Source organism: Gymnogyps californianus, chromosome 11 (genome assembly GCF_018139145.2).
Source record: "Gymnogyps californianus isolate 813 chromosome 11, ASM1813914v2, whole genome shotgun sequence".
Lineage (NCBI taxonomy): Eukaryota > Metazoa > Chordata > Aves > Accipitriformes > Cathartidae > Gymnogyps > Gymnogyps californianus.
The window spans coordinates 16,433,856-16,459,003 of record NC_059481.1 but is presented as its reverse complement, the minus strand read 5'-3'; the positions used below and the strand labels follow the sequence as shown (position 1 = coordinate 16,459,003).

General features: G+C 42.1%; 1 protein-coding gene across 1 annotated transcript in view; it reads left to right on the top strand.

The window, feature by feature from the left end:
- AGBL1 (AGBL carboxypeptidase 1) overlaps positions 1–25,148 on the top strand; it is a 278,022-nt gene that overhangs the window by 165,853 nt on the left and 87,021 nt on the right. The window contains exon 22 of the mRNA XM_050903524.1: positions 22,347–22,507. Coding sequence (XP_050759481.1) covers positions 22,347–22,507 — 161 coding nt within the window. The remainder of the gene's footprint in view (positions 1–22,346; positions 22,508–25,148) is intronic.

Sequence of the window (25,148 nt, the reverse complement as noted above, 5' to 3'; positions counted from 1 at the left end):
AACAATGAGAAAGATGATTTTTAATGAGTTTGAGGAAGATACTGCAAAAGAGTTTGAGAGAGAAGTACAGCTATGTGCAACCGGGGCTAAAAAAGCCCAGAAATTTTGTCTGGTTTACAGTAGCTTATTCCTGCTGGACATCACTTATTTATTTTATAAAATATAATTTAAAATAGAGATAAGGATTTGCTTTTGCCACAGGATCAGAAGGGCAGTTTGCATTTTGGTGGAAGGTACAGGGGGTTTTGTAGTCATTCCTTTAAAAGCTGTTGGTCAGCAGATTGCAAGTGCAGAGACTTGTTCTGATTTGGAGAGGAAGCTGGTAGTTTATAAAATGTAAGATAAGTGAAAGATGAGTGAGAAGAATATTTGGTTTCAAATGCTATCTATACATGAAAATAGTGGAGGGAGGAATCTAGCACTTCTGAAGGTATTTACTTTGCCACTTTCTTTTTCCATTATATTATACCTTCAATTCCATTTTTATTGCCTTCCTCATATTTTTCTTTGTAGCCTTGAGAAGTAATAGGCTTGGATCTGGCTGTTGGGAAGAAGGGCTATATAACCATGTCATGATGGCCCAGAGCGCATATGCCTCACTGGTTGGCAATGATGGGGAAGAAGGGAGACAACCCTATAATACAACATAAACAAGCCTGAGTAACTTGGTACCTTGCTACACAACCTTCAGCTGTCCTGCACCCAGGTGAACAGGCACCTGAAATCAACACTATAGCCTGTGCTACTAGAAGGAACCTTTCCACCAAAGATGAAAGCAATGAATGTGCTATGTGATGGGCTTTATGTTCCCTGCAGTCTGACGGCCCATACGGATTTCGCAGTAGGCAGCTGGACACCAATTTTGCAATGACCTTTTAAGAGCAGCCCTTTTGTCTTTTCCAGTGAGGGAGAATGAAATAAATGGGATCTGAAGGCAGAGCTCAGGCTGGCTCCGAAAGAGCGACAGAAAGGTCACTTAGCTGATCAAGCCAGTATGTTTAGTGATTGGAAGGGCTTCCAGGGGTCAAAGTGTTGAAGCTTTTTCTGGGTCAAGCACAACCCTACTAACCCCCACATACACCAAAATGACTTGAATTTCTTATCTGCTTGATCAGCTCTAGGTAAATGTGTTGCATAGACTGGATACCTGCAGCAAGCCACCAAAACTACTCCTATGGTTTTGCACATTCAGTCCTCACAGATACTCACCAAATCTTTTGATTTGTGTACCCTGAAGTATGATTTGTACTGAGGCCTGGTATTAAATGTCAGCTTTGAAAATGGGCCTTGTCATGACTAATGCAAAATTCACTCCTGTGGTTAATTTAACGAGATAGATCGGCAGACATTGTACATTTATTAAACAACCATAATTATATTTATATTAATGCTGGTCTCTGCCCAGGAGAGAGTCAGGCCTGACATAATAGGATTTGTTCGTAATGCAAAAGTGATCTCTGAGTATAGCACCAGTGAGAAACTCAGGACTGTGAGAATGAGGCCATGTTGTGGGCTGAGATTGAGTAGCTCTGGGATGTTCAAATGCTGGTTGTGCAGGTGAGGCTGTGGGCTGTGACAAAGGTATGTGATTAGAGCTCATGTCAGACTTCGGGAATACTGACAGCTTTTTTTGTTATTCTGAATGCTGCAAAGTTGGTTGAAATTCATTGGCCCAGGTATTGACCACTCTCAGGTGCACTGCATTTGCATGCTCATTCATTTTAAAAGGTCAGCAAAGCACCCTGACAATTTTAAAGGTGGCCTGCTGTGCCTGAAGTGTATTTAGTTTCATGCTGTCTCCTCTGCAGGATATGCTATCAAGTTATTTTGGTGTGATACTGATCACGTAGCACATCTTTATGAGGACAAGATCATTGCTTAGGCTTCAGAAACAGATAAGAATTGGATTCTTTCTGAATCTTCCCATGTACAATTACGTTATTTCAGGAAAATGGCCCGTGGTTATTGCCCTGTTCTGTTCTGTCTGGTTGCACTGATGTCCTGGGAATAAAGCAGAAGGTTTCTGGGACAGTGGCAGCTCTGCTCAGTTGGTTGCAGGAGGCCAGAACAGCCTCTACTGGATTCAGTAGCTTCTGCCTGCTTCTTATGCTGACACAGTGCCCACCTCTCCTCCTCTGCATACTGATGTCCCATATCTTTAGTCTGCTTGTCTGTCACTGTAAACAGGGGAGAACAAAGTTGACAGTGTTGGATTGAAGGGCTGTAAGTGGTTATTGATTCCCAGACTTCTTGCATTCCTAGAGGTGGGGGTCAGGAAAGATGTGTGTTTGAGTACAGACATGAGCATGCAAGTTTGTAATGGTGTGTTAGCACTGGTGAGTAATAGGATGTACATCATCATGCTTTTCAAGTGGATTTGTATATGTTGTAGCTAGCTGTGCGCTTGTATGCACACTAGGGAATGCATTTGTATGTTGTGCTTGGAAGAAGTTGTGCACAAGGGGGTGTGTGTGTGAGTGTGCGTTTATCTCTGCTTATAGGCAGAACATGAAACATGTAATTGGCATCAGTATTGCTTGAAATATATGAGTGCATGAGTCTTGTGTGTATATGTATAATAGCACATGGGGTTACTTGTGGGTCTATATTGGGCTAGGTGCAGCTAAAATGATGATGGACTGTGCGGCATTCTGCTGTTGTGTGACACCGTCACAGTTGCTAGTGCTGGTAGGGCGGGGAGAAGGCAGAGATGCATAACCCTCAGCCTTCCTGCTAAATCTTTCTTGCGTAGCACATGTGGGAGTCTGTAGTAGCTTGTGAAGGGGAAAGGGAGCTCATTTAGAAATGAAGACTGAAAAGAAAATGCACACAGCAATGATGGAGTTCAGATTTCATTAGCTTCTGATATCCCTGTTCACAGGAAAAAAATACACGCTTCCTTGGTGACCTTTTAGTAAATGCAAAGCTAGGGGGGAAATCTGTCTGTCAGTTCCTTCACATTTGTAATTAATTAGAGTGGAGGTGTGCAGTGTGGTGTACAGGATTGCAATGAAGCCTGCTGAAGGACAGCACGCTCACAACAATGGCATTTGTGCGTATGGTAGGTCAGCAGAAGAGATGAATGCCTTCTGAGGTCCTGTCCCATCCCTTCTTCCAGCTGAGATTGGACCAGAAGGGTAGGGGAGCCTCCTCACATTCTGCAGTCCAGTTCATTGACACCTTATTGATGTGAGGGGTGCCAAGGTGGTGGAAAGTGAAACAGCACAGGCAATGCCTGTCAGTACCGCTTCTTTAAGCTGATGTTACCTGCTGCATTGTAGAGCAAGGGGAAAGGGCTTATCCTTTATAATGTTTTCTCCTTTGTCCTGGTTTTGGCTAGGACAGAGTTAATTTTCTTCCTAGTAGGTGGTATAGTGCAGTGTTTTGGATTTAGTAGGAAAATAATGTTGATAACACACTGATGTTTTTATTTGTTGCTAAGTAGTGTTTATACTAAGTCAAGGATTTTTCAGCTTCTCGTGCCCAGCCAGCAAGAAGGCTGGAGGGGCACAAGAAGTTGGGAGGGGACACAGCCAGGACAGCTGACCCAAACTGGCCAAAGAGCTATTCCATACCATATGATGTCATGCCCAGTATATAAACTGTGGGAGTTGGCTGGGAGGGGCGGATCGTGGCTCGGGAACTAACTGGGTATTGGTTGGCAAGTGGTGAGCAATTGCACTGTGCATCGCTTGCTTTGTATAGTCTAATTATTTTAGTGTTACTATTGTCATATTATTATTATTATTATTATTATTATTATTTTTCATTCCTTTCTGTCCTGTTAAACTGCCTTTATCTCAACCCATGAGGTTCTTTTTTTTTTTCCGATTCTCTCCCCCATCCCACTGGGTGGGGGGGAGTGAGCGAGCGGCTGCGTGGTGCTTAGTTGCCGGCTGGGATTAAACTACGATGTCCTTACTGTTCATTCAGTGTTTATCAAAAGGTTGAAAGGAACGCACCGTATCTTACTTAATTCTTTTTGCCTTTCTTTAGGGTCTTCTACAGCTCTTTAGAAATGTCTTTCTCAGCATAAACATTTTGGGAATTAAAACAACATGGATGGCTTTTGTGGCAGAGGAGGACAGGATAAAGCAAGACCATTTCAACTCAACTGGAGATGTGGAGTCAGATCCCATTTAAGTACCCTCAACCTGTTGATCCAGAGATATTCAGTATCCCACAGATGTGTAAATGGTGACTTGTTATTCATGCCTTTGATACTAATTACAAGGGCAGACACTTGATATCAGGGTATTCAGCCAACGTTTTAGTGTCTGCTGTTGACTGGTGTAGCATGAACGATATCTTCCATGAGTGAGTTCATTGCTAGAAAGCAGGAGAAATCTTATCAGTATTTTCTGTGTCTCTTTGGAATAATCTTTTGTGATGTTCTCTGGGAGAGAAAAAGCTCAGGTAGATTTATGAATTCATGTGAAAAGGTTCTTAAAAGAGGGACAGCCTGAAGAGAGATCAAATTCATTGTGGTACAGATTTGGCTTATTATCTGCTCATACATCCCAAGAAAGAGAAGCATGTGGCTCTTCTAGGCCTGCTCAGAATACATAAGTACAGTCCAGATGGCATTTAAGGTCAGGCCTGGAGATCCTGACGGGTTGAAATAAGGGAGGGTAAAATTTTGAAGAGAGGCTTATTTCATGAACATTGAATAACAGATATTTCAATCCCTAAGGTGCTTCATTAAGTATCCTTCTCTCTCCAGTCGGTTCCACTGATTTCATTTGAGAATGTACAGCTATGATAAACTGAATTAAATGTGAGATCTCATAACTCCTCATCCAGAATCTAAACCTTAAAGAGCTTCCAAAAAGGCAGAATCAGTAATTGAAGGCCTTCTCTTTGAGACAGCCAGAATACTTCCAAGACAACCAGAAGGATTTTACCCATAACATTTCTGTGTCAATATTACAGAGGCTTGGCATAACCTCGAAGTACATCTCATTTATGTATATGTGCTTGAATTTAAAAGGAAAGGGGGAAAAAATAAAAAGAAAAAATCTTTAAGATCTTTTTCCTCCATGGCACGTGGCGCTTTTGTGTGCAACAGCACGAAATTACTTGTTATATATAGAGAACTCAGTCTACAAGATTGTATAGAGTTTGCTTTCCATTTGGAGGGAAAATCAGCAGCAGAGTACATGGAGAGGATAATTCCACATGGAGGATTATTGCCTCTGCGAGCTTACTATTTGCCTATGAGTGAGTGTTTTGCCCCTGTGAATGGATGTGGTCACAGCTCTTACAGACCTGGTAAGAGAACCTGTAGCTACTGAACTAAGACTTTGTCTTTACTGATTGCACATAATCCTTAGTGGGTTTTGGATGCAGAAGAGAGGCTGCAGAGTTGGACAGAACAAAAGGGGAGGACATGTTCAATCACAGGTGGATTTGAATGTTTTCAGTAGCTGGATATTTTTATTTCCATTCTTTGGCTTAAGACTGACACCAGACTAAGGGGCTTTGGAGTGGCTTTAGGGGAACTGCAGGGGGGAATTCGTAAGTGGTGGAGCTGGGCCTGCTGAAGGTGGGATCTGTTGCGTTTTCCAGTCTGAAACCGGAATGCCAGAGACTGCAGGGTGGAGGAGCATGAGCAGGGCAGGGTTAGCGGCACTGAGTCACAGAAAGCACAGCACAGGTTTATGCTTATGCATGACTATAGCCTGCATAATCCATTGCTTGCTGACAAGTGTACTATGTTCACGTACAGACAAAGAAGTGAAAAAGAACAGGGTATATTTTTCCCAAATCATTTGCCAATCATTTTTTATTTTCCTTGGAGTCTGGAAGAGTCTAGGTAATAGTACTGCTCAGCTTGGCTCTGTGTAAAAGGGCTTAATTTTTATGTTTCCATTTAGTCATTTTTATTGTGTTGTTTCTTAGCTTGTTGATGAATAAATCCCGGTTACGCTGAAGCAAATGCCTGAGAAATAGAAAAACAATTCTGTGCTAGCCCTTTGTATGTATTGGGGGTGACAGGTATTGCTGGGTGTAATTAATTCACTTATAAAGGATGAAGATCTGCATTCTTGTGTTTTCCTATTATAACACTAATTACTAGAAATTATTAGCATGGTGTTAATAAATGCATGAAGACCGTGTGCACAATTTACAAAAGAAACAGATATGAATCTCTGTGTGTTTCCATTTAGCTACCTGCCTGTACTTTCCTGAATTACGCATTAGGTGAGTGTTTGTACTGGTGGAGTGTTTATGTGCAGTGAATATTTGTGAGTACGAACTTGGAAGTGTGTTTGTGGAAGACTACAATTGAGTGTGGGTACATGCACGTGAGTGTGGGAACTAGTTCAAAATATGTTCTCTCAGACCTTCAAGTGTGCAAATATGCACTGGTGTGTCTGGTAAACATATTATTTTAATTGTGTACTTACGAATGTGTGCTGTTTGTTATGGTACCTGTGTCTTCGAAATGCGTCCTTGTGCGTCTGTGATCATGTATATGTGCATGTATGCACAGATGTATGAGCGTGTCTGACGAGTGCATATCAGCCCAAGCAAGAGATCATACGATGTACAAAAATCTGCTGGAAACTCCACCTCAATCATGTTTAGCAGTCATTTTGTACTAAGAAGCAGGGGATTTTCCTCTGTGAAATAAAAGGCACAAATGAAATGAGTATAAGAGGGCATCTATGGCAGTGACCATGCAGTTATTGTCAGTCTGAGACAGAGAACTTTCCATATGTGCGTTTTTCTCTCACTGATCCTCACAGATGTGACCTCTACTAGTAGCAGTTAATAAAGCCTTTGGGGTTTTTGTCGTTTGGGGGGTTCTTTGTTTGTTTGGGTTTTGTTGTTTGTTTGTTTGTTTTTCCAGAGAAATGTGCATAAGAGCTTGGCAGAAACTGGCATTTCTTGAAAGTCATGTCTAACGTTTTTTCCACTGTCAGCCAGTTCCTTCCTTTAATCTCTGAATATAAGACTTGCCAATAAAAGTCCAGAAATAGCTTCTCTCACTAGAACTAATGTTTGCCAACAATAGGTAAGGAAGAGGAAAAGAAATCTATTTTTGTAGCTGAATTCTAATATGAGGTAACCCTGTTGGCTTTAGCAAAAATTAATTTGGCACCTAAAGTTAAAACGTTTATTTGTACTGGAAAGCTTTCTGACCAAGTTCAAATATGATGGTTGAGAGGTGATATGTGTTAGCTACTTATGGACAGGAAGGTGTCAGACAATTGAGTGTAATGTAATGCAGTGAAGTTGGTCTTAATCTAGCTGTGGTTTAGGATGTTGTAACCTCTATGTTGAGGTGTGTGGGAGAAAACTGAGTATGTGCCAGTCCAGCCTCCATCAACATTATGGCCCTTCCTGTCTGAGATTTCCCCAACGTCAGGACTGAATGTGAAGGACTGTAGAGCTGAAGTGGAAGGGACAGGCAGGTTCAGCTCAGCTAGTGATAGATAGACAGGTTGAGGGACCAATTTCTCTTGTCCAAGCTACAACTTCTGCACTATTGATCATCTGGGGTTGAGATGGACAGTAGGAGTGCCTGCACTGAGAAAAACATTAAGGCCAGTGATAGCAATGGGAGAAATGGAGTTAACACCAGATGTCTCTCCTTGCCAGCCAAGGCCCCATCCCACTGCTGCTGAGCAAGGTGAGCAGGCCAGGCCTGTGAAGGATAGTCAGGTTCAACCAAGAGCCTAGGTCACTAGACAAGTTCACGGTGATGAAGCAGGTCCAAGGTTAAGCCAGGAACGCAAGCCAGTGAATCAGGTTCAGGTCCAGTGATGATGACTGGGGTCAGCCTAGCAATCACCTGGTAGGCCTGTAGTGACAAGACAGGTCCAAGGTGAAGCCAGGAAGTCAGTCCATGAGTCAGAGTCCAGACTGATGGGGCCTGTGGGCAAGATTGATGGACAGATATGTTTGTTGCTTTTGCTTGGGAGGCAAAAACAGATTCAAGTTCTCAGTTGCTGTAATAACAGCTATTCTGATAGAAGCAGACATCTTCCAATGTTGCATCCATCTGCTGCCATCCTTGAGCATCACTGCTCTCTCCTGAACTCGTGCGGCTTTTTAGTCCTCCTATTGCATGAAAGCCTGTGGTTGTATGTCATCTTCCTGAGCCTGTCCAGATACCAGCCATGTCTGTCCCTGCTGTGTGGGGACAGCAGCAGCTCCTATCCACCTTGTATTCTGCCATCTAGCTGCACCTACAGAGATTGGAGATTCTTTGTTCGAGTGACAGTGGTGCTCAGAGGCTTGCTGGACCTGTCTGTCCTCAGGCTGGTACTCGAGAAGCTGAGAGTGAACCTGCTGTACGACAGACATTAAGTGAAGGAATCCAGGCTCCCTAGAGTATGAGGATGGGCAGATAATCTGCCTGAGGGAAGGACTTACTCTCAGGAGAAAGGGGAGAAACAGAGGGTAACTGAAGATCTGGCTGCTGTCCTGCTCTCAGCAGCTGTCATTTTGTCTGAGTGGGTTTCATGTATTGCTGTTGTTTTATTACAAAAAAGATACAAGTTCTTTTTAAAACAGACTCTTTTCTTTGGTTTTGGGGTGGGTTTTTTTTGAAACTTAATCTTTATTTCTTGTTAGTCTCTATTGTTTTGTTTTGGTTTTTGTTTTGTTTGTTTGTTTGTTTTAAAGTATGGCAGAATTCCAGATTAATAGATTCAAACAATTTTGTTCCTAGCAGGGAGAGGTGAAGTGTGAGAGGTAAAGAGAATTGTGGGCTCTCTCCCTAGCTCTGCCAATGCCCTTGATGAGGTGCCTTTGACTAGGTTACTCCTCCTCTGATTCAGCATCCCTGCTTGCAGTACTGCTCTCTTATCTCCCAGAGGGTATCCTGCGATTAATTGAGGGATGTATCTAAATGGCTTTAGCATGCAAGCTGAAAGTCAACAGGGACAAAGCTGTTACTAGGGCAGGAATAGAGGTCAGGCCCTTGCTGACATCATTGTCTTGATTAATTAATGCACTAATCTCTATAACTCCTCTTCAGCAAATATAATTTGGCTTCATCCCTTGTTTTGTTCATTTTTCTGTGACTTAGCTTTGAAAGAACTAATGAAAAGACCTAGGTGGAAAATACTACTTCTCACCATATCCCCTCCACTCAACCAGCCCTATGCCTTGTTCTCCCCTTGGCATCCTTTGCCCTTGCTTGTCTGAGGGCTTTGCAGAAAAGTCCCTTGGCCAGTTAAATGACTTTTCACTGGATACCAAAACAGACTTATCCCTTGGTTAGGGATTTGAGGAGTGATATCTGATTACTTGAATTACTAGGAAAACAGTGTGTGTAATTGACTGAAGGGGAGAGTTACGTTTGATACTATTTTCCTGTGGCTATTTCCTGCGGGTGACTGCAAGACCAATGCTAGAAAATGTTAGGGAGTCTTTGTTCCCTTGGTGAAGCCTGCTGAAGGGCTGAGTAGCCATCCATGACTGCAGGCAGGAGATGCCGGTAGTTTGGATTCTGTGACTGATATAGCCCTGGGGCTCAGTGTTTCGGGACGGCAGCTTTTGAACCCAGAGACTGTCCGGGATCTATTAGGGATCACTACCAGCATCAGAAGATGCAGCAGGGCTTGGAGAGGAGCAGAAGGAGGAGTGAGCGAATGTGTGTCGTGAAGCGCAGTGAACCAGACCATCCTTGGATGAACAAGAGGGAATATTCCCTCCAGGTTGTTACCTGGTGGGAAATCAAAGAAATGAAGAAAATCTCTCCTTGTCTCCTATTCAGCTCTTAGTTCTGGTTTGTTGTACTTTCTATTCCTTCGTGATTACATCCGTGTCTCAGTCAGGTATGGTTTTCTGCTTGAGTTGGGAACATTCCCTAAAGCTGTTCTGAGTGCACAATACTCTTATTCTCTTTCCCAGGCCAATTTTAGACTGAATTTTGGCAGATTACACAAGTGCAGAATGTTTACTGTCCTGTCTTACATCATCATTTTCCTGTATCATTTATTTTTCCTTTGACAGATTTTTAACACTGTCAGTCTACTGTGCATCAGAGGTTGAAGTGTATTACCATAATGCAATGCATTGTGGGTAATCCTATGCAAATTGTTCTGTGGAGAGTCATGCTAAATTATGTTCTTGCAGAAAAACAAAGGCTTTTTTTTTTTTTAACTGTTTGTTCTTTGGATTTCAGAGCAGCTGCCAGAGGCACAGGTTTCAGCCAGTTGTTTGACATTCAGCACCATGTGCAGTGATGCTCCTCCTCACAGGACACTGCTAAAAGGATGGAGTTGTGCACTGCAGTAGGTTTTCTATATATATGTCTGATGTTTAGTTTTAAAACATTGCTAGCTTGTCAAAGGAAAAATCTGAGGGAATGTTGGAGTGGCACAGCAAAGAAAAGCGTCTCTTGCTGCTTTTTCCAACTCCATTGTACAGACATCTCTAGGAAACATCAGTTTTTAGGAACTTAAAGGACATCAGATGCCTCTTAGAAATGGCAGATCTGATCATATGTGGTGTTGTTTTTGTATCTTTGTCTTCTTTTGTTCTCTATTACCAAGGTCATTTGCTTGGAAACTGGCTGCTTTGTTCCTCTGAAAGTCTGTACGCTTCCCCAAACTGAAGCAGTAATCCTCCTTTTGGACAGAACGCTTGATTGTAGTAGAAATGATTGCAATGTCACAAACACAGGATTATCATTTTCAGTAGAAATCATAAAAGCAGGTTGAAAAGGACTCCTAAGAAAAAGGCAGCTTGTTCTTACGCAAATTTTCTCAGGTGGTACGGCTGCAAGATGAGAAATCCTGAAAGCCTGTAATCTGGAGTCAGCATCTTCTCTGCTGATAAAGGTTTGCCTGCTTTGCTGTGAAAGGTCAGTAGGTTTTCAAAGACTTGGAGACTTGTAGTTGATTTTTACAAGGCCTGTATGCTTCTCACCTGATGCTCTAGGAGGTGAAGCATTTATCAGCTGCTATGCATTTGCTTCCTGCTGGTCTCCATCTCTGAAAAAGCCAACATGGAAATATCCACGACAGAACAAGGGGAAAAGTAAGCTGCTTTTGTGTGAGTCACATCAGTTATCCTACTTGCTAGAGATAGCTGCCTCCCTCTCACCCTAGCTCTGTCTCTCTGATCTTGTCTCCCTTTCTTCAGTCTGTTCCTTACAGTCTTCAAAGACCTGATTTCTTTTTCTCTCCAAAAACACAGTAAGTGGAGATGTGAAACTGAGCCTGTGCTGGTGGGATTATATAAAGGAAAAGGCTTGTAGGTGGTTTGCAAAAGTCTACATCCAGCTGCCAGGTCTAAGTGATACTCCTCCTTGGTAAATAAGTCCAAATGTCTAAAATCATCTGCATGCTGCTGGTCAGTTCCTCATGGGCAAGCACTACAGGTTCATCTCTCCTGTAATAAAGTAGAAGCTTCAGTTTTGATCTCTACTTTTTTTTTTTCCTTTTAATAATAATTTTTCCAGCCAAAATTAAGGTAAAAATATCCATCAGCCATCTTACTGGCTGTCAGTTTACTTTGTACCACTGGACACATGGGCTGGCAATAAAATGAGCCTTTGGACTCAGCAGACCTGTAAACCCTGGCTAGCAGTTGATGGCAGCTGTTTCACCTGAAAGAACTTTCCTGATGTTTGATTTCTGACTGTGGAGTCCGCGTTCCCGGGACTCATCACAGGATGTCCTTCCTAACCCAGCCTCTTAATGAAATGATCAGTGAGTTGCCCTTGGGCCATCTGGTAAAATCTCCTTTTGACCCAGCTGTCTCGTGTATTCTTTAACTTTTTATATGGTATTATTGTATTACACGTTCGTTACATGAACCTATATTAAATCAGAGCAGACATCAAAGAAGGTCCTGCAGTACTTTTGCTTGAATTACCCTCAGTGTTATCAGCTGTTCTCTAGGTGGCTAGTACAGAGTATTCAAAAGAAAGAAAGAGAAAAAAGAAACGGTCACATTTTCGCTGTTATTGTCCATTTTTCTGTTAAATGTGACAAGCAGCAAGAAGGGTTCTGTGTCAGAATGATTATGCTGACACCTATATGAAAACAGCCAACAAGCTCCTTGCTTGTACTCCCATCCTTTAGCTTCAAACGGAGCAGTCACCAGGCTGGGGGAAGCCCTCTCCTATGCAGTGTCTCTTTCCTCTCTGATCTGAGCTGGGCATAGATGCTTTTTGTGCTTTCCCATGTGCCTTTGGCTTAGGAAATCAATGACTTCTTTGTTGTTTCAGAAGTGCTAATACAATAAATTGCAGAATCATAGCTGCTTCCTGTCACTGATCTTGAGGTTGTAGAGAGTGATAGGTGGGGAGGCCAGCTTTGATGGTGTTTGCTGAAGATGACCAAAGAGAATCTGTGATATGAAAAAAAGAAATTAGCCTGGGGGGAGTAATTTATAATTTAGGGAAAAAGTCTCAGGTAGCTCTTGAGTTGTATCAGTTTAAGGGGATGGACATACAGTGCATGAAAGGTTGGAGTAATGAAAATTGAAATGGGAGAGGAAGGTGCAGAGCTGTAGATGGCCCTGTGTACGTACCTCTCACTTGTGGATCTCTGTGTGAGGACCTATTTAAAGTAAGCTTTTAAGGAGACCAACAGACAGACCGTCTCAGGATAGTCTGTTCTGAACGCGTGCACATAATTATTCCACCATGGAAGCTGACATGTGGCATTGTGATGTGGTCTGGGCAGGAAAACCACTACCAGGTGGAAGCTCTGCTCTGAGGCCATTGGCAGAAGATCTCAGAGGAAATGAGTGATTTTGTGAAGAGTAGTGTTAGATCTGGAATAAAGAAGTATGCTTCAAGGCACGATCAAAAGGCTGTGGAAAAAAATATGGGACCCTCAGGACTGGAATAATAAGAGATTGTGTAGGCTGAGATTTGGATGCATTCTGGAGCTATTTGTGCTGCCCTGGAGCCACAAGTACATTGGCAGAGCTGGTAGGCGGCCAGGACGGGAACAGAGCAGGATGCTGTGGGACCACGCTGGCTGGTTTATACACGAAGACAACGCTTGCATGTTGTCTGCTGTGTTATTTTATATTTGGCTAAGGTTATAACTCACAGAATCAGATGAAGCCCAGGTTTTGTTCCTGTAGGAGTTGTAAGGAAACTAAGGAACAGAGGATTTGAACTAGTAGAAAGAAATAATTAAAAATGGCCAGCTGACTAGATAGCAGACCATCTAAAACATGTTTAACAAGGTGCTAATTATGATTCCTCATGTTTAAAAACTTACTCCATGGGATGAGGGAACCACCAATAACAGAACCACAAGCACTGGAGTAACACAGGAATGAGGAAACACAAAGACTGAGAGTGTTAGTAGTGCCTTAATAATATGGTGGGGTTTTTTTGGAAGAGGTATGGGGATTGGAGGACGAAGGAGAAATGGTATCTAAAGTTTCATCCATGGCTTTCAAGGGTGAACCAAGACTGATTTTCATGCAGATTGGATTGCTGCGCATCCCAGATGAGTCAGAGCTGATAAAAAGAGAGCTTCCTGCAAAAAAAGGCATCAAGAAATTTTGGGAGTTAGGGAGTGAGACACAAAAGGACTGTTTGTGTAGTCAAAACCTAGTTAAAAGGCTGGAAAAAGTAAATAGGATACAGAAGGCATCCTTGGGATGGAAAGAAATTGATAGTAAGTTGACTCCAGCTACCAGTCTGTGAATTGGTGCTGGTCAATATTTATAATTTTAATGGTTGGAAGGAAAGGAAAACAGTAAGATGGATAAGATTTACTGTTTGCAGCTGATACAAATTATACAGTAGGAAGGAGCACTGAAAGATTGTGGGTACTAGAATGGAAGGTGAAATATAGGTAGTGGCAGGGTAAAACATGTTTGAAGGAATAGTTTAAAGCATTCAGACACATGGTTGGGCTCTGAATTAGCTCTAACCATTCAGGAAAATAAAAGTAGCTATTATAAAGACAGCTTGATAAAGATGACTGTGCCATGTGCCCCAGCAGCAATAAAGAAAAAAGTGAATAAGATGCCTGCATGTGTGAAGAAAGAGGTAGAGTTGGAAGATGTTATAATATCCCTATAGACGTGAATGGCAATACCTCCTGTGGCGTACTGTGTTTGTTATGGGTCATTTCTTTTGTAAGAGACAAAGCAGTGATAAAGAGGGGCTAGAGGGAGCACATGAAAGTGTTTAGTGGCCTGGAAGGCAGCTTCAATACAGGGAAAGCATTAGGGATACTAAAGCTGTTGAATTATAAAGGGAAGGAATAAAGCGTTACAGTGCAGAGTGTGCAGCAGTGTGCAGAAGTAACACTGAGCGCTGCGCTGGGGAGAGGCTTTGCAGTGGTGTGGATGTTTGGCGGCAGCACAGCAGGAAGCAGGCTCGTCATCCTGTTGGATTCTCCTCTATGTAACATTGCTGCCAGGCCAAGACACAGTTTCACTGGTCTGCTAGTCTCCGTAAGGCGCTGGCGTGGGAGCCAAGTGCTGGAGATAATGTGGGGCAGAGTGTTATCGGGCTGGAGCAATGGGGGCGATCTCTGGGTCATACTGTGTTGGCTTCTCACTAAATCTACTCGAGTGCCTCAGACCCTGTTTTGGTGCAACAGTGAGAGGTACCATGATCCTGGGGTCTCATTTTGGATGGGGAAGAAAAGCACGCTAGCCTTGATGTGTCGTTTTGGCCAATGTATCTTTTCGTCACATCTGTGATGGGAAGAATAGCAAGTATTTTATTGGGATGAGAGGGAAAGGCTGTAAGGCTTCCTCCATCGCAGTTTATAGCACAGTGAGTTTTAAGATACAAACTACTTTGGAAGGTTCCCAGTATTGTTACTTTAAATACTTTAAAGACACAGAAAAATAACAAGGTATTGTGTAATATAATACAAGGATTTGAGGCCATTTCATGAAATTAAGATGCAACAATTGATTCTTTATATAACACATAATTAACCTGGGGATCCCCATAGTGGATGGCATTATGAAGACAAATACCTTAGTAAGAATTTTTAAAACAAGGTTAGATGCTTTATGAATAGTATCTGCATTTACATTAGCCAGAATAAAGTTATAAGTATCATAAATCCTTTTGTTCCAAGGCATGTGGTGATCACCACCCAGGATTAGAAAATTATTTTACTCCCATGGTGAAATATGTCCAAACTAGGTAAATTCATAGCTGAAAATAAGGCTTGGGTGGGCCGAGAGTCTGGTCACTTTTCTGTTCACTGAGGTTATTTATACAGGCAAACTTCTAAGTGGAAGTAGAGAGGGAGGAAAAGTGATCCAAGGATTAGGCTGCCAATTTAGGACTTGCAAAATTTGAGCTTCTTGCTTTCCCAGACTGCTTTTAAGAGCTAATTCATTTGATACAGATTCTCAGACATACTTAGAGCCCCACCTCACACTTAATCTTCAGATACCTCAGGCTATAACCTGTCTGTGACTTGTTCCAGGTTCCACAGTGTTCAGATAGCAGGAAAAAGTATGTATGTGAAAGTCATGGATAGACTACTGATGAATTTTCAAGGCGCCATCAGGTGGGGTGATACCAATTAACCTGTTGCAAATACTGGGAGCATGGGGAAGAAAGGTGCTTTCTTGAATAAAGCACTCTATTGTCACCAATGTAAGGTAACTGCTTGCTTTCCTCACACTGCCCCAGAATCCCTACGTGGCTTTGAACGGTTCCCTACTTCTGTTCCCTGTCTGCCAAGTAGGAGGCTTAAGTATCCTGGAGCAGCATTTGTTTTCCATTAGGAATTACCGTGTTGGGTTTTTTGGTTTTTTGTTTTGTTTTGGGCGTTTGTTTTGTTTTGTTTTCTTTGTTTAATTAAAAAGAAGTAGCGTTGCCCATTGTTTTTGTTAGCTCTACTATCAAAAGCTTGCCCTCTGGACTGTCACTTCCAAGAGCACACTTCTTCATTGGATGGTGCAGGCAGGCTTCTCCTCCCCAGAACTGCCTGTAGTCCTTAGATCAGAACTTGAGACACTCCTGACCTCGTCACTGTGAAACAATGCAGTCTCCTCCAAAGCGCTCAGTTCTGGCCTGGCATTATCATTCACTCAGCCTCTTCAGTTCTGTTTGAAAAGACACTGTGGAACGAGGTGAAAGACTGCTCAGTGTCTGCAAAGAGAGGGATAATCTGTTGATGCTAGTCCAGGTCCATCCAAAGCCTAAAATAGGTCCTTAGCGTGTCACACAGTAATGAATGAGACAGAAAAGCAATGTACTACTCAACTTTATTGGAAAGCAAGAACTCTGCAAAGAATAGCATCTTCCTATATGGTTTGTCTGCATAGGGAAAATATCCTCATTTCCTTTTTCTCTTTTTGTTCATCTTTTATTCCGGATATGACCACCCTTCACAATTATGGCCCACGTTAAAAAAAAAAAAAAAAAAGCATAGTCTGTCCCTGTGCTATTCAAGAAGCAGTCTGGCAAAGCTGAGCTTTCTGGTACCCTGCACCACCTTCAGTCTCGTACAGCAATGCAGAAGAGGTATAACGGCATCCAGTGGATGTGGAGGCATTCCCTATCCAACTAGGACCTCTCTGTATGAGTGTGCAGTCTTTGGGGAGGTGGGAAGTTAAAGCCACCCCTGTCTCCGTCCTGGATAATTTGCAATTTGTTGACATAAAACATGAGATAGCAGTGTGTGGGATAGAGTGGCCAAGCAAAGTAGCCAGCTGAGGTTGGCGAATGCAAAACTAATATAATTTCTTTGGCTCTTCCAACACATGATGAGATTGCCATGTGTTGAGGATGAAGTAATTTGTGGGAGCTGATTAAGGAAGGGAGAAAGGATGCTGAGGGAGGAGCAGAGGAGGAGAAGTTGGGAAGGGAGAAAAGGATGGAGGGAAAGGACAGGGAGACAGCTGTGGAAATACTGTGACGGAAAGGTGTGGAGATGGGAACGTTAGACAAATAGCAAGTCAGCACAGCAGAAAGGAGGAGGAAACCCTTCCCTGCAGTAGACCTGGAGAATGCATGATCTAAATAATTGTTTTGCTGGAGAACTTGGCCACAAGTTTTTCTGTTTGCTAAATCCCTGTTTCTCCTATGAGCAGGTTGTTGAGGACTCTTTCTCCAGCAGATCAGAGGGAGAAGGTATTTCATCTTTCCATTCACTCCATTCCTTGAACAGTGTTGCCTCTAATATACATATCTTTAACCAGGGAAAGAGTCCATTTGAATGATTAAAACAATAAGCGCTTCTTTGTTTCTGTACCCAAGACATTTGCTCAGCCCCAGCTCAGGCAAAGCACAGCTGAGTTCAGCAAAAGTTTTGTGAAAGGATTCAAGGCAAGCTAGGCCTTGTTTCCTCGCTATGTGGCCAAAGTACCAGATGTAATGAGGAGAGATGTTCTGAGTGAGGCACGCCTCTCCAAGGGTGAGAAGGGGGTAGAGGTTTCCATTATCTTTCCTCTTGTTATCATTCCCTATATCAGCATCCACTGACCTCAACAACCCCTCCTTCTTTCTCATCCTTTTATCTCTCCCGTCCTTTTATCTTCTGTCTCTAACTCCAGCCCCTCTCATCTTTCTTTCTAGAAATGCCTGCTAGCCTATTTTTTTCTTTCATCTTCAGCCTTTTCTGCTCACTTAATCCTCTTGAAATCTTTTGGCCCAAATTCCCATCCCCATCCCCTTCGCTTCTTCTGTTTTGCATGCCATACCTGCTGCTTAGGGATCTCTGGGGCATGAGGAAACCTGGCTTATTCCCTACTGTCCTAGTTGTCTAAATAGCCAGTTCCCCAGCGTGTGTCTGCATATTTTCATTGACAAGGATTGAAAGGACAGTGTCTTTCAGGGCTGGCCCAAGCTAAAATTAGGGCTGCAGACACCAGGCACCAAATGTTTCATTCAGCTCCCTGGTTTATCCTCTAGAGCCTCCAAACGGTTTCTATTAGTATTCTGAGAGAGAGCTCACTGATGGAATTAGTGAGAAATCAGACTGTCAATTTATTTATACCCAGCCTTAGGGCATAACCATCGTGCATGTGTAAAGCTATTGAGATGCAGAGAATATTCTGTAAGTGTGTATGTATATGTATTAATTGGAAGTGAGTTTGCACGGAAAAGCTGTTGCCCCAAGGACTGAACAGTGACCAACAGTGGGAGAGGCCTCTAAAGTGGCTGTGCTGCATGCCAAAGATCCCTTTTCTCTGAGCACAGGAAACAATCCCTCTGAAATCTTTTGTCTACTTGTGTTTATCAGTATCTTCTAACTCTAATTTTACTGTAGCTCTAGTTACCCTTGTGAAGAAATTTCTAATTTAACTTCTGAAGTCCTTCACCTTCTTTGACAATACCTGCGTTATGAAACTGTTGCTGCCTTTGGCTGCAGGAGTGTTTCAAGCATATGAATAATGAATAACAAAGTTTTTTTCATTGCGTTGTCATTTAGCCTGTGAAGCATTTTGAGGGCAAGCTGGGAGAGATTGGAAAGATTTAGTTGTGGGTATTTATTTGATGCATCAGTGCTGAGTATGAATGAACTGTTTTTCCACTATGATTTGATCAATTTTGTTTAGGAAAATTTGTATTGACAGTGTCCTGGCCAAATGATAAGTCAAAGAATAGCTTTTTTTTCCTGCTCCCCAGTTTGCTATTACTATGACAGTGTCAATTAAGAGATGCAGGTGAGCATCCTACTGCCCCAGCTGTTATTCTAGCAACAGTTTTGGCAGACAAGGCAAGAAATGAATTGGTCTAACTAGACCAAGAGTTAATAGACTAAGTGTCTGTTACATTCATCTGGCTGGCCGTGTCGCCTACCTCTGGAACTTGTTTCTTCCCATGAAAAATAAATATATCCAAAACTTGGACTGTTATTAGGCGTTGCCTCCTCCCACGCTGTCTGTTGCAGTACGAAAATGTGAAAAGGGATTGGGAAAAGTTGTTTAGCTTCATTATTCTCTATAATAGCTAGGAAACAATTAACCTGTTATCTTTTAACATGATGCCTGCAAAAGACTGCGTGACAGGGCCCATGGGACCAACGGACATATTTGTATTGCGCAGTGGAGTGTGATGCATCAAGCTGATGCTGGTCCAGACTAGTACTTTCACGTAACAGAGAGCAGAAACTGTGCAGAGATGTGAGCTGATCATCAAAGTAGGATAGCTTTGTTAGCATGTTTCTGAGGCTGGACTAATTAGGACTGATGAGCTTGTCTGCAGCTTTCTGGTGCAGACATACTGTTTCCTGCTTCAGAATTTGCTTAGATTCTGCTGGCTTGGAAGACTTTACACCATGCCTCACTGCTCACATAGGCATGTCCAAAGGAGGACAGAGCCATAAAGCATTGTGCTAGAGAGAAAGATGGGGTCACTGAGAATCCAGACTGGCAGGACACTGCAGGGGAGGTGCTGTCAGGCAGAGCAGCTTTCTCCTGTGTAACTGTGGCAAACGGACTGTATACTGTCACTACATGTAGAAGCAAGACAGCTTCACTGCCATGGAGGTGTGCTTCCTACCAGCTCCGTAACCGAACCAAGGTGCACCGCTTCTACTGTTCTTTTCTTCTTTCTTGCATTTCTTGTAGAATATTTTTACAACTCTGAGTTGCAAGCACAACCTCAAAATTTTTACAACTGTGTGTGCTGCACAGCTACAAAGGAAATGCCTGGAGACCAGGCTTCCCTTTCAGCAATGCAAGTGGGACCGATTATTAACCACTACACCAGCTCCTGTCATTGCTGGCAGATGCCATCAATAACATTAGCTTGATATGTCAGTTCTGTCAACAGCTTCAGTTTAATGGTAGTCATGCTACGCACCTCCAGCTCCACCCTCTGATGAGAGCTGAGGAGGGACGAAGGAGAGGGAAAGAATTATCTGAGTTAAAAAATAAAAGTGTGTCTGTGTTTGAAGAGAATAAAGTATGTTAACAAGTAATTCTCTAGCTGAGGTTTCCAGCTGTTACTCCTGAGCTGTCTGGTATCAAAGCAATATGGGTCCATCGTACAGCAGCTAACTTCAGTGCATGAGCAATTACTGTCTGAAGCTTCTGAGGTATATTATAGTTTTATTATTATTATTTCTCTGCTCATAGTTTCTTAAGGCCTCTTCATATCCTGAATAAAGCTCCAGGGAATCATAAAGCCACAGGCTGAGTTTTAGCACAGTCACTATTCACATCTCCTGGATTGATAGGTATTTAGTATGTTGCCTTGATCTTGGAAGCAAGACCCTGAGATGCACCCCAGGGAAAGCCATGAGATGTTCTTTGTATTTTTTGCCCCTGAGAAAATAACTCTTTTGCTGTGGAAATGACATATTTTTGCTCAGAAATGTCACCACTTCTGCCTGCCGATTATAACTCTGCCACACTAAAATATCTTAAGTCTTTTAAAGTAAAATAATAAAACATTTAGGAATCTATGCAGAGCTGCTAAGCACTCTCATTGTTTTGCGTTAATGACCCTTGGTTCCCATAAGCCTCTCCCCTGTTTTCTTACTATTATTAATTATTGCTATAGTTCATTGTACATGGATCTTTCTTGGCAAAGCTTGCAGCGGACGTGAATAGGATGGAGAGAAGAAATGGTGTCAGAGATTTGCCCACTGTGATAAAAATACTTAAGAGACTGTTCTGAGAGCAGAAGTCAGTTCTCCAGAGACCCTAGACCCTGCCAGCACTGAGGCTATGTTTTCTCAGGTTGTCTGTGTGCTCTTCTGGGCAGGTCCTGTGCTTATCTAGTTGTCCGGCCACTCATTATATGTTTGAGCTCTGTATTATTTTGTGTTGTTTGTGTTCATCATCATAATTACAGATTCATGCTTTGCTCACAGGGTCTCAGAAAGGAAACAGAATTACAACACCTTTACTATAGAAAAATGTATTTGTTATCAGACAGGCTATTTGTAATGCCAGATGATACTTGCATATGCTGGACCTGCTAGAGATGAAGTGGTGGCTTTCATCCTGTCCAAGTAGTTTGTGTCCTCTAACAAAAATGCACAAAAAAAGCTTTGCAAGAGAGCTGTAGAAGTTTGTGAGAAACCTCTTCTTTCTTCCATCCACCTGCATGTTATTGGTTCAGAAATAATCTTTCAACTCCACAGAGCTGCTCAGACCCAAGCATCCTAAAGCACTTTACAAATGCAACAACTTTATACAGAAAAAAAGAAAAAAATCAACACGAGATCAGAGCTCAGCCTCCTGTCATGGATTACCAGAACACGTATGGCTTCTTTACCCGTAAGATGTCCACTAACAAATATCTAGTAGAGAGTCAAGCACCGGCCATGCTGACATGGAGCTCACATCATGCATAAGGCTAGTGCCAGGACTGTGAGCGTAGGCTCCTGAGAGTTGCTAAGGAAACAGTCTTGGAAATGGAGCTGGAGCTCTCATCAGAAGATTGGCTGCAGAGATGTTTTGTACTGCAAAAGCGCATAGGGCTGATGTTGGCAGAGGCAGCAATTGTTCAGCAATTGATTCCACCCCGATGTGTTAGCATTAAGGAATACATGTGATGTGATCACTAAATGCCAAAGATGAGAGATTTTGCAGTTTCTTTGTTTCTTTTTGGTATATCTGAGCTTTGTTTGTCTCCTGCCCTCTCACCACTTGCATGAAACTGCTATTGATTACATTGACTTACTCCTATGCAGGCCCTTGGCGTGTTCCTTCTTTGCTAGATCTTTATTTTATTTTTTTTAATTAGTGAAAAAACAAACACAGACAATTCATAATCAGGGTTCTTCCAAGCGAGGATCCACAGCTTAGAGGAGTTCTCCCTTGAAAGATCATGTTGATAATCCAAACCTTGTTTGTGCTTCTCTGTCTCTGCGTGTCTCTGCCAGAGAGACATCAGCTTTTAATAGACAGAAATTCCTTAGAGGTGTTTGTTATTTTGCAATTACTTTGCAATTGCTTTTCTTAAAAAACAATTCATAAACTGTTAAAGATCTCGTCCCCTCTTCTTCCCCCCCAGTTTCCTTTTTTATCTTTGCCACTGCCCATTGTTTACAATCATAGGACCTATTTTTCTTTTCCTTTGCTTAGGGAGATGACTTGTCTACAGAGAGAAAGAAAAAAAAAGTCCTAATGATTTGTAAAAGTGGATTTTACAGTCAGATCCTTCCGGGGGTCTAATTCTTACAATGACTTCTGCAAATGTAGTCGAGACAGTTAAACTATTTGCTTTGGTTTCCCCATTTGTAAAATAGAGGTTATTTTAGAATAGCTTCTGTAGACCAAGTGCTGTCAGTTAATTTACAAATGATTCTGTAGGGGAAATTTCCATATGTAGCAAACATGAATGAACCCCTAATTGAGAATGGAAAGAGGAACACTAAGAGTTGTCCTCCTTCTGCAAAACAAGCCTGACCCTTTCTATGTACCTGTGAAACGCACACTCAGCACTGAAACTTTCTGCCTCTCTCCTTCAGGGCCTGCAGCTGGGAACTCAAGAGCTGGAGGAGATGGGAAGCAAGTTTTGCCTTGGTTTGCTCATTCTGCACCTCAAATCCCTGCCCTGCAGCAAGAAGGTGATGGCTCAGGCAGCACTCCTGCTAGATCTGGAGGAGGAGATAACAGACCGGGCACCAAGGTCAGTGCTAGTAGTATTCAGAAGGTTCTCCTGCAGCAATCAAGTTGGTGGGGATATGTTTTGGGCTTAAATGTGCAGAAATTGACTCTCCTTAAGGCTGAGATTTGCATCTTGGGAACGGGAGTGCATTGAGAGTAATTGGAAATAAAAATACAGTTGACTCCCTAAAACAGTGGTTCCATGCCCTGCGGCCATCCATGCGGATAAAAAAGGTGAAAGAGAAGAACCTGATTTCTATTTTCCAGTGAATTTCCATTTTCCTATCAAAACTGATTACTGGAGCATAGGGATGGTCCTGCCCCAGAAGAATGCATCAGCAGGAAACATTTTCCTGCTCACTGGAGTGTCAGGTGGTGTTCTGTCCACCTCAGATCCTCCATGGAGAGGATCTTTTACAAGGAAGACATTCTCTAAGAGCTGCAGGGTAGGGAACAAATATTGCCGATTAGAAAAGGACTTTGATAGCATGATTTAGAAACTGTAGGCCTTGATTCTGCAAGGATACTCCCAGAAGTTCTTCTTTTCCTCACTGAATTGAGTCCTGCAGATGTTTAAAGCATAAATTTGTGACTTTTTGATGCATAAGAAGTCGTCATGATCCCACTGATTATTTAGGAAGTGTTTTTCCAAGTTGCAAAATTAATTTATTTGCTTCCTACATTCAATGGGATGTATTTAAGTGAACTTGCCCCATTATAAATATACAGGGAATTTGACCTGGGTAAGTGTCAGAGTATGGGACTCTTCAGCTTGAATTTGTGATGAAGCAGAAATGTATATAGTCTTTCTAGGCCACCATCACTTGTTAGTACTATGTGCAAGCACATATGCTTGCAATAATGTTTTTCCAAGACAAATGGAGAAAGAAAACTTAGTGATGTGATATGATTTGAAGCTCCCCAATGGCTTTGTCATCAAAGAGCTCTCTCAGCTTCATCAATGAAAAGCAAGTTTTTCAGTTGCAGAAATGCTCCCATAATTTATAGCAGGCTTCCAGTCTTCCCCCTGCAGGAATACTTAACCGACATTACTACCACCTGTTCCTCACGCCGAAAACCATTCTTACAAGCTTGTTCGCAGTTTTTAATGTTTATGAGGGACAATGAAAAAAGAGGGCTGAAATGTAGAGACATTCCTTTGGATTAGCTGTGCTCGCTTGTACATGTGAACATATAAATGAAGCAATTAAGGCGTATGCTAAACACCATCTATGTTGTGGACAGCCATCCGACAAATCATTGGTATATCGTTAGAAATAACTACTGAAGCCTGGCTAGGCGGATGGTTTTGAGATATAGATCAAACTGTCACTTTTGAACTGGAGCCAGAAGGGCCTTTGCATGAAAATAACTTCTTTTATGTGAAGAAAAACATCGAACCCTGACTAGCCTCAGACACTGAAAAAAAGCCATCTGATCACAGTAACTCAGTGAGCATTTTCCCTGATATTTGTAGTCTTCGGTTACTTTTTCCTTTAGTTGGTTTTATATTAATGGGAATTAATTCCATTTTCCTAATACAGTGTGGTAGTTGATCAGTACCAAAATAATAGCAAGAAGCTCTCTAATTACAAATTTTTTTAAAGAAGTTAACAAAAAAAAAAAGTTCCCTTGCTTTGTAAAACTCCCATATTGTTCCAAATGTGTCCATGGTAGCTGAAAGCAAAGCCTTCTACCCCTTCAAGTTTGCCCGGCATTAGTGAGTACCTCCATGGCATCCAGGGATGTAATGTCACTGCTAAATGACAACGTGACAGTTACTTGTTCATTTTCACTCCACTGGGGATAATTGCAAGTTTGTGGAATTTTAGTAGTTTAGGTGCAATTTGTTACTATTTGCAGACCAAGTAAACAGCTGAATTGTTTAATCCCACCTAGATATGTCATACTGCAGGAGCTTGTTGCAGAAGGTTGGGGGAAGGGAGATGCAAGGACCAAAGGGTTTGTTAGCATATTCTTTTTTAAAAATAAATAATTCATGGAAAATGATTGTGCCGTATATTGATTCTGGTTCAGAAAATTAATACTTCGCTCCTGGGTTTCTGTGAGTCGAGCCAAAAGAATTACATGATTTGATTTTAGTGGGAATAGGAGCCCTACTGGAACCAGTGGAAGAATGCAGAATACAGAGAGCACACTGATACGGGCAGGAGGGCAGCTATTTCTACGCCTCTCTCTCAACTCTCAAACTTGGGAAAAAAAAATGATTCTCCATCAAAACATTTATCTGGAGGAAGCTGAGGGATACCGCTCAGTCTAATCTTACTCTGTAAAGATTAAGTCTAATCTAGCTCTTTTAGGTAGCACAAGGAGGTCACCAGAGCCTTGCAGCTTACTGGTGGTATATCATTACATCAATGGAAATTATACTCTGCTGCTTCCTAGACCAGACCTATCGTTATGGGTTTAAGGAGAATGAAAAGTTTGTAGTTTAAAACTAGCTCTGTTGTCTTCTGTGGTTACCACAAAAATGCACAACATCCTTGAATGCTTTCTATACTCTCTGCTTCTGAAAGTGTGAGTAGATGTGACTGAAAATACCCAAATTTTTGTGTACCTTTGCCAAAGCAGAGTCAGACTTGGGGATCCTTCAGGTGCAACACAGGAAAAGTCTGGGTGGTTACCCTGAGCAATTTTTTTCT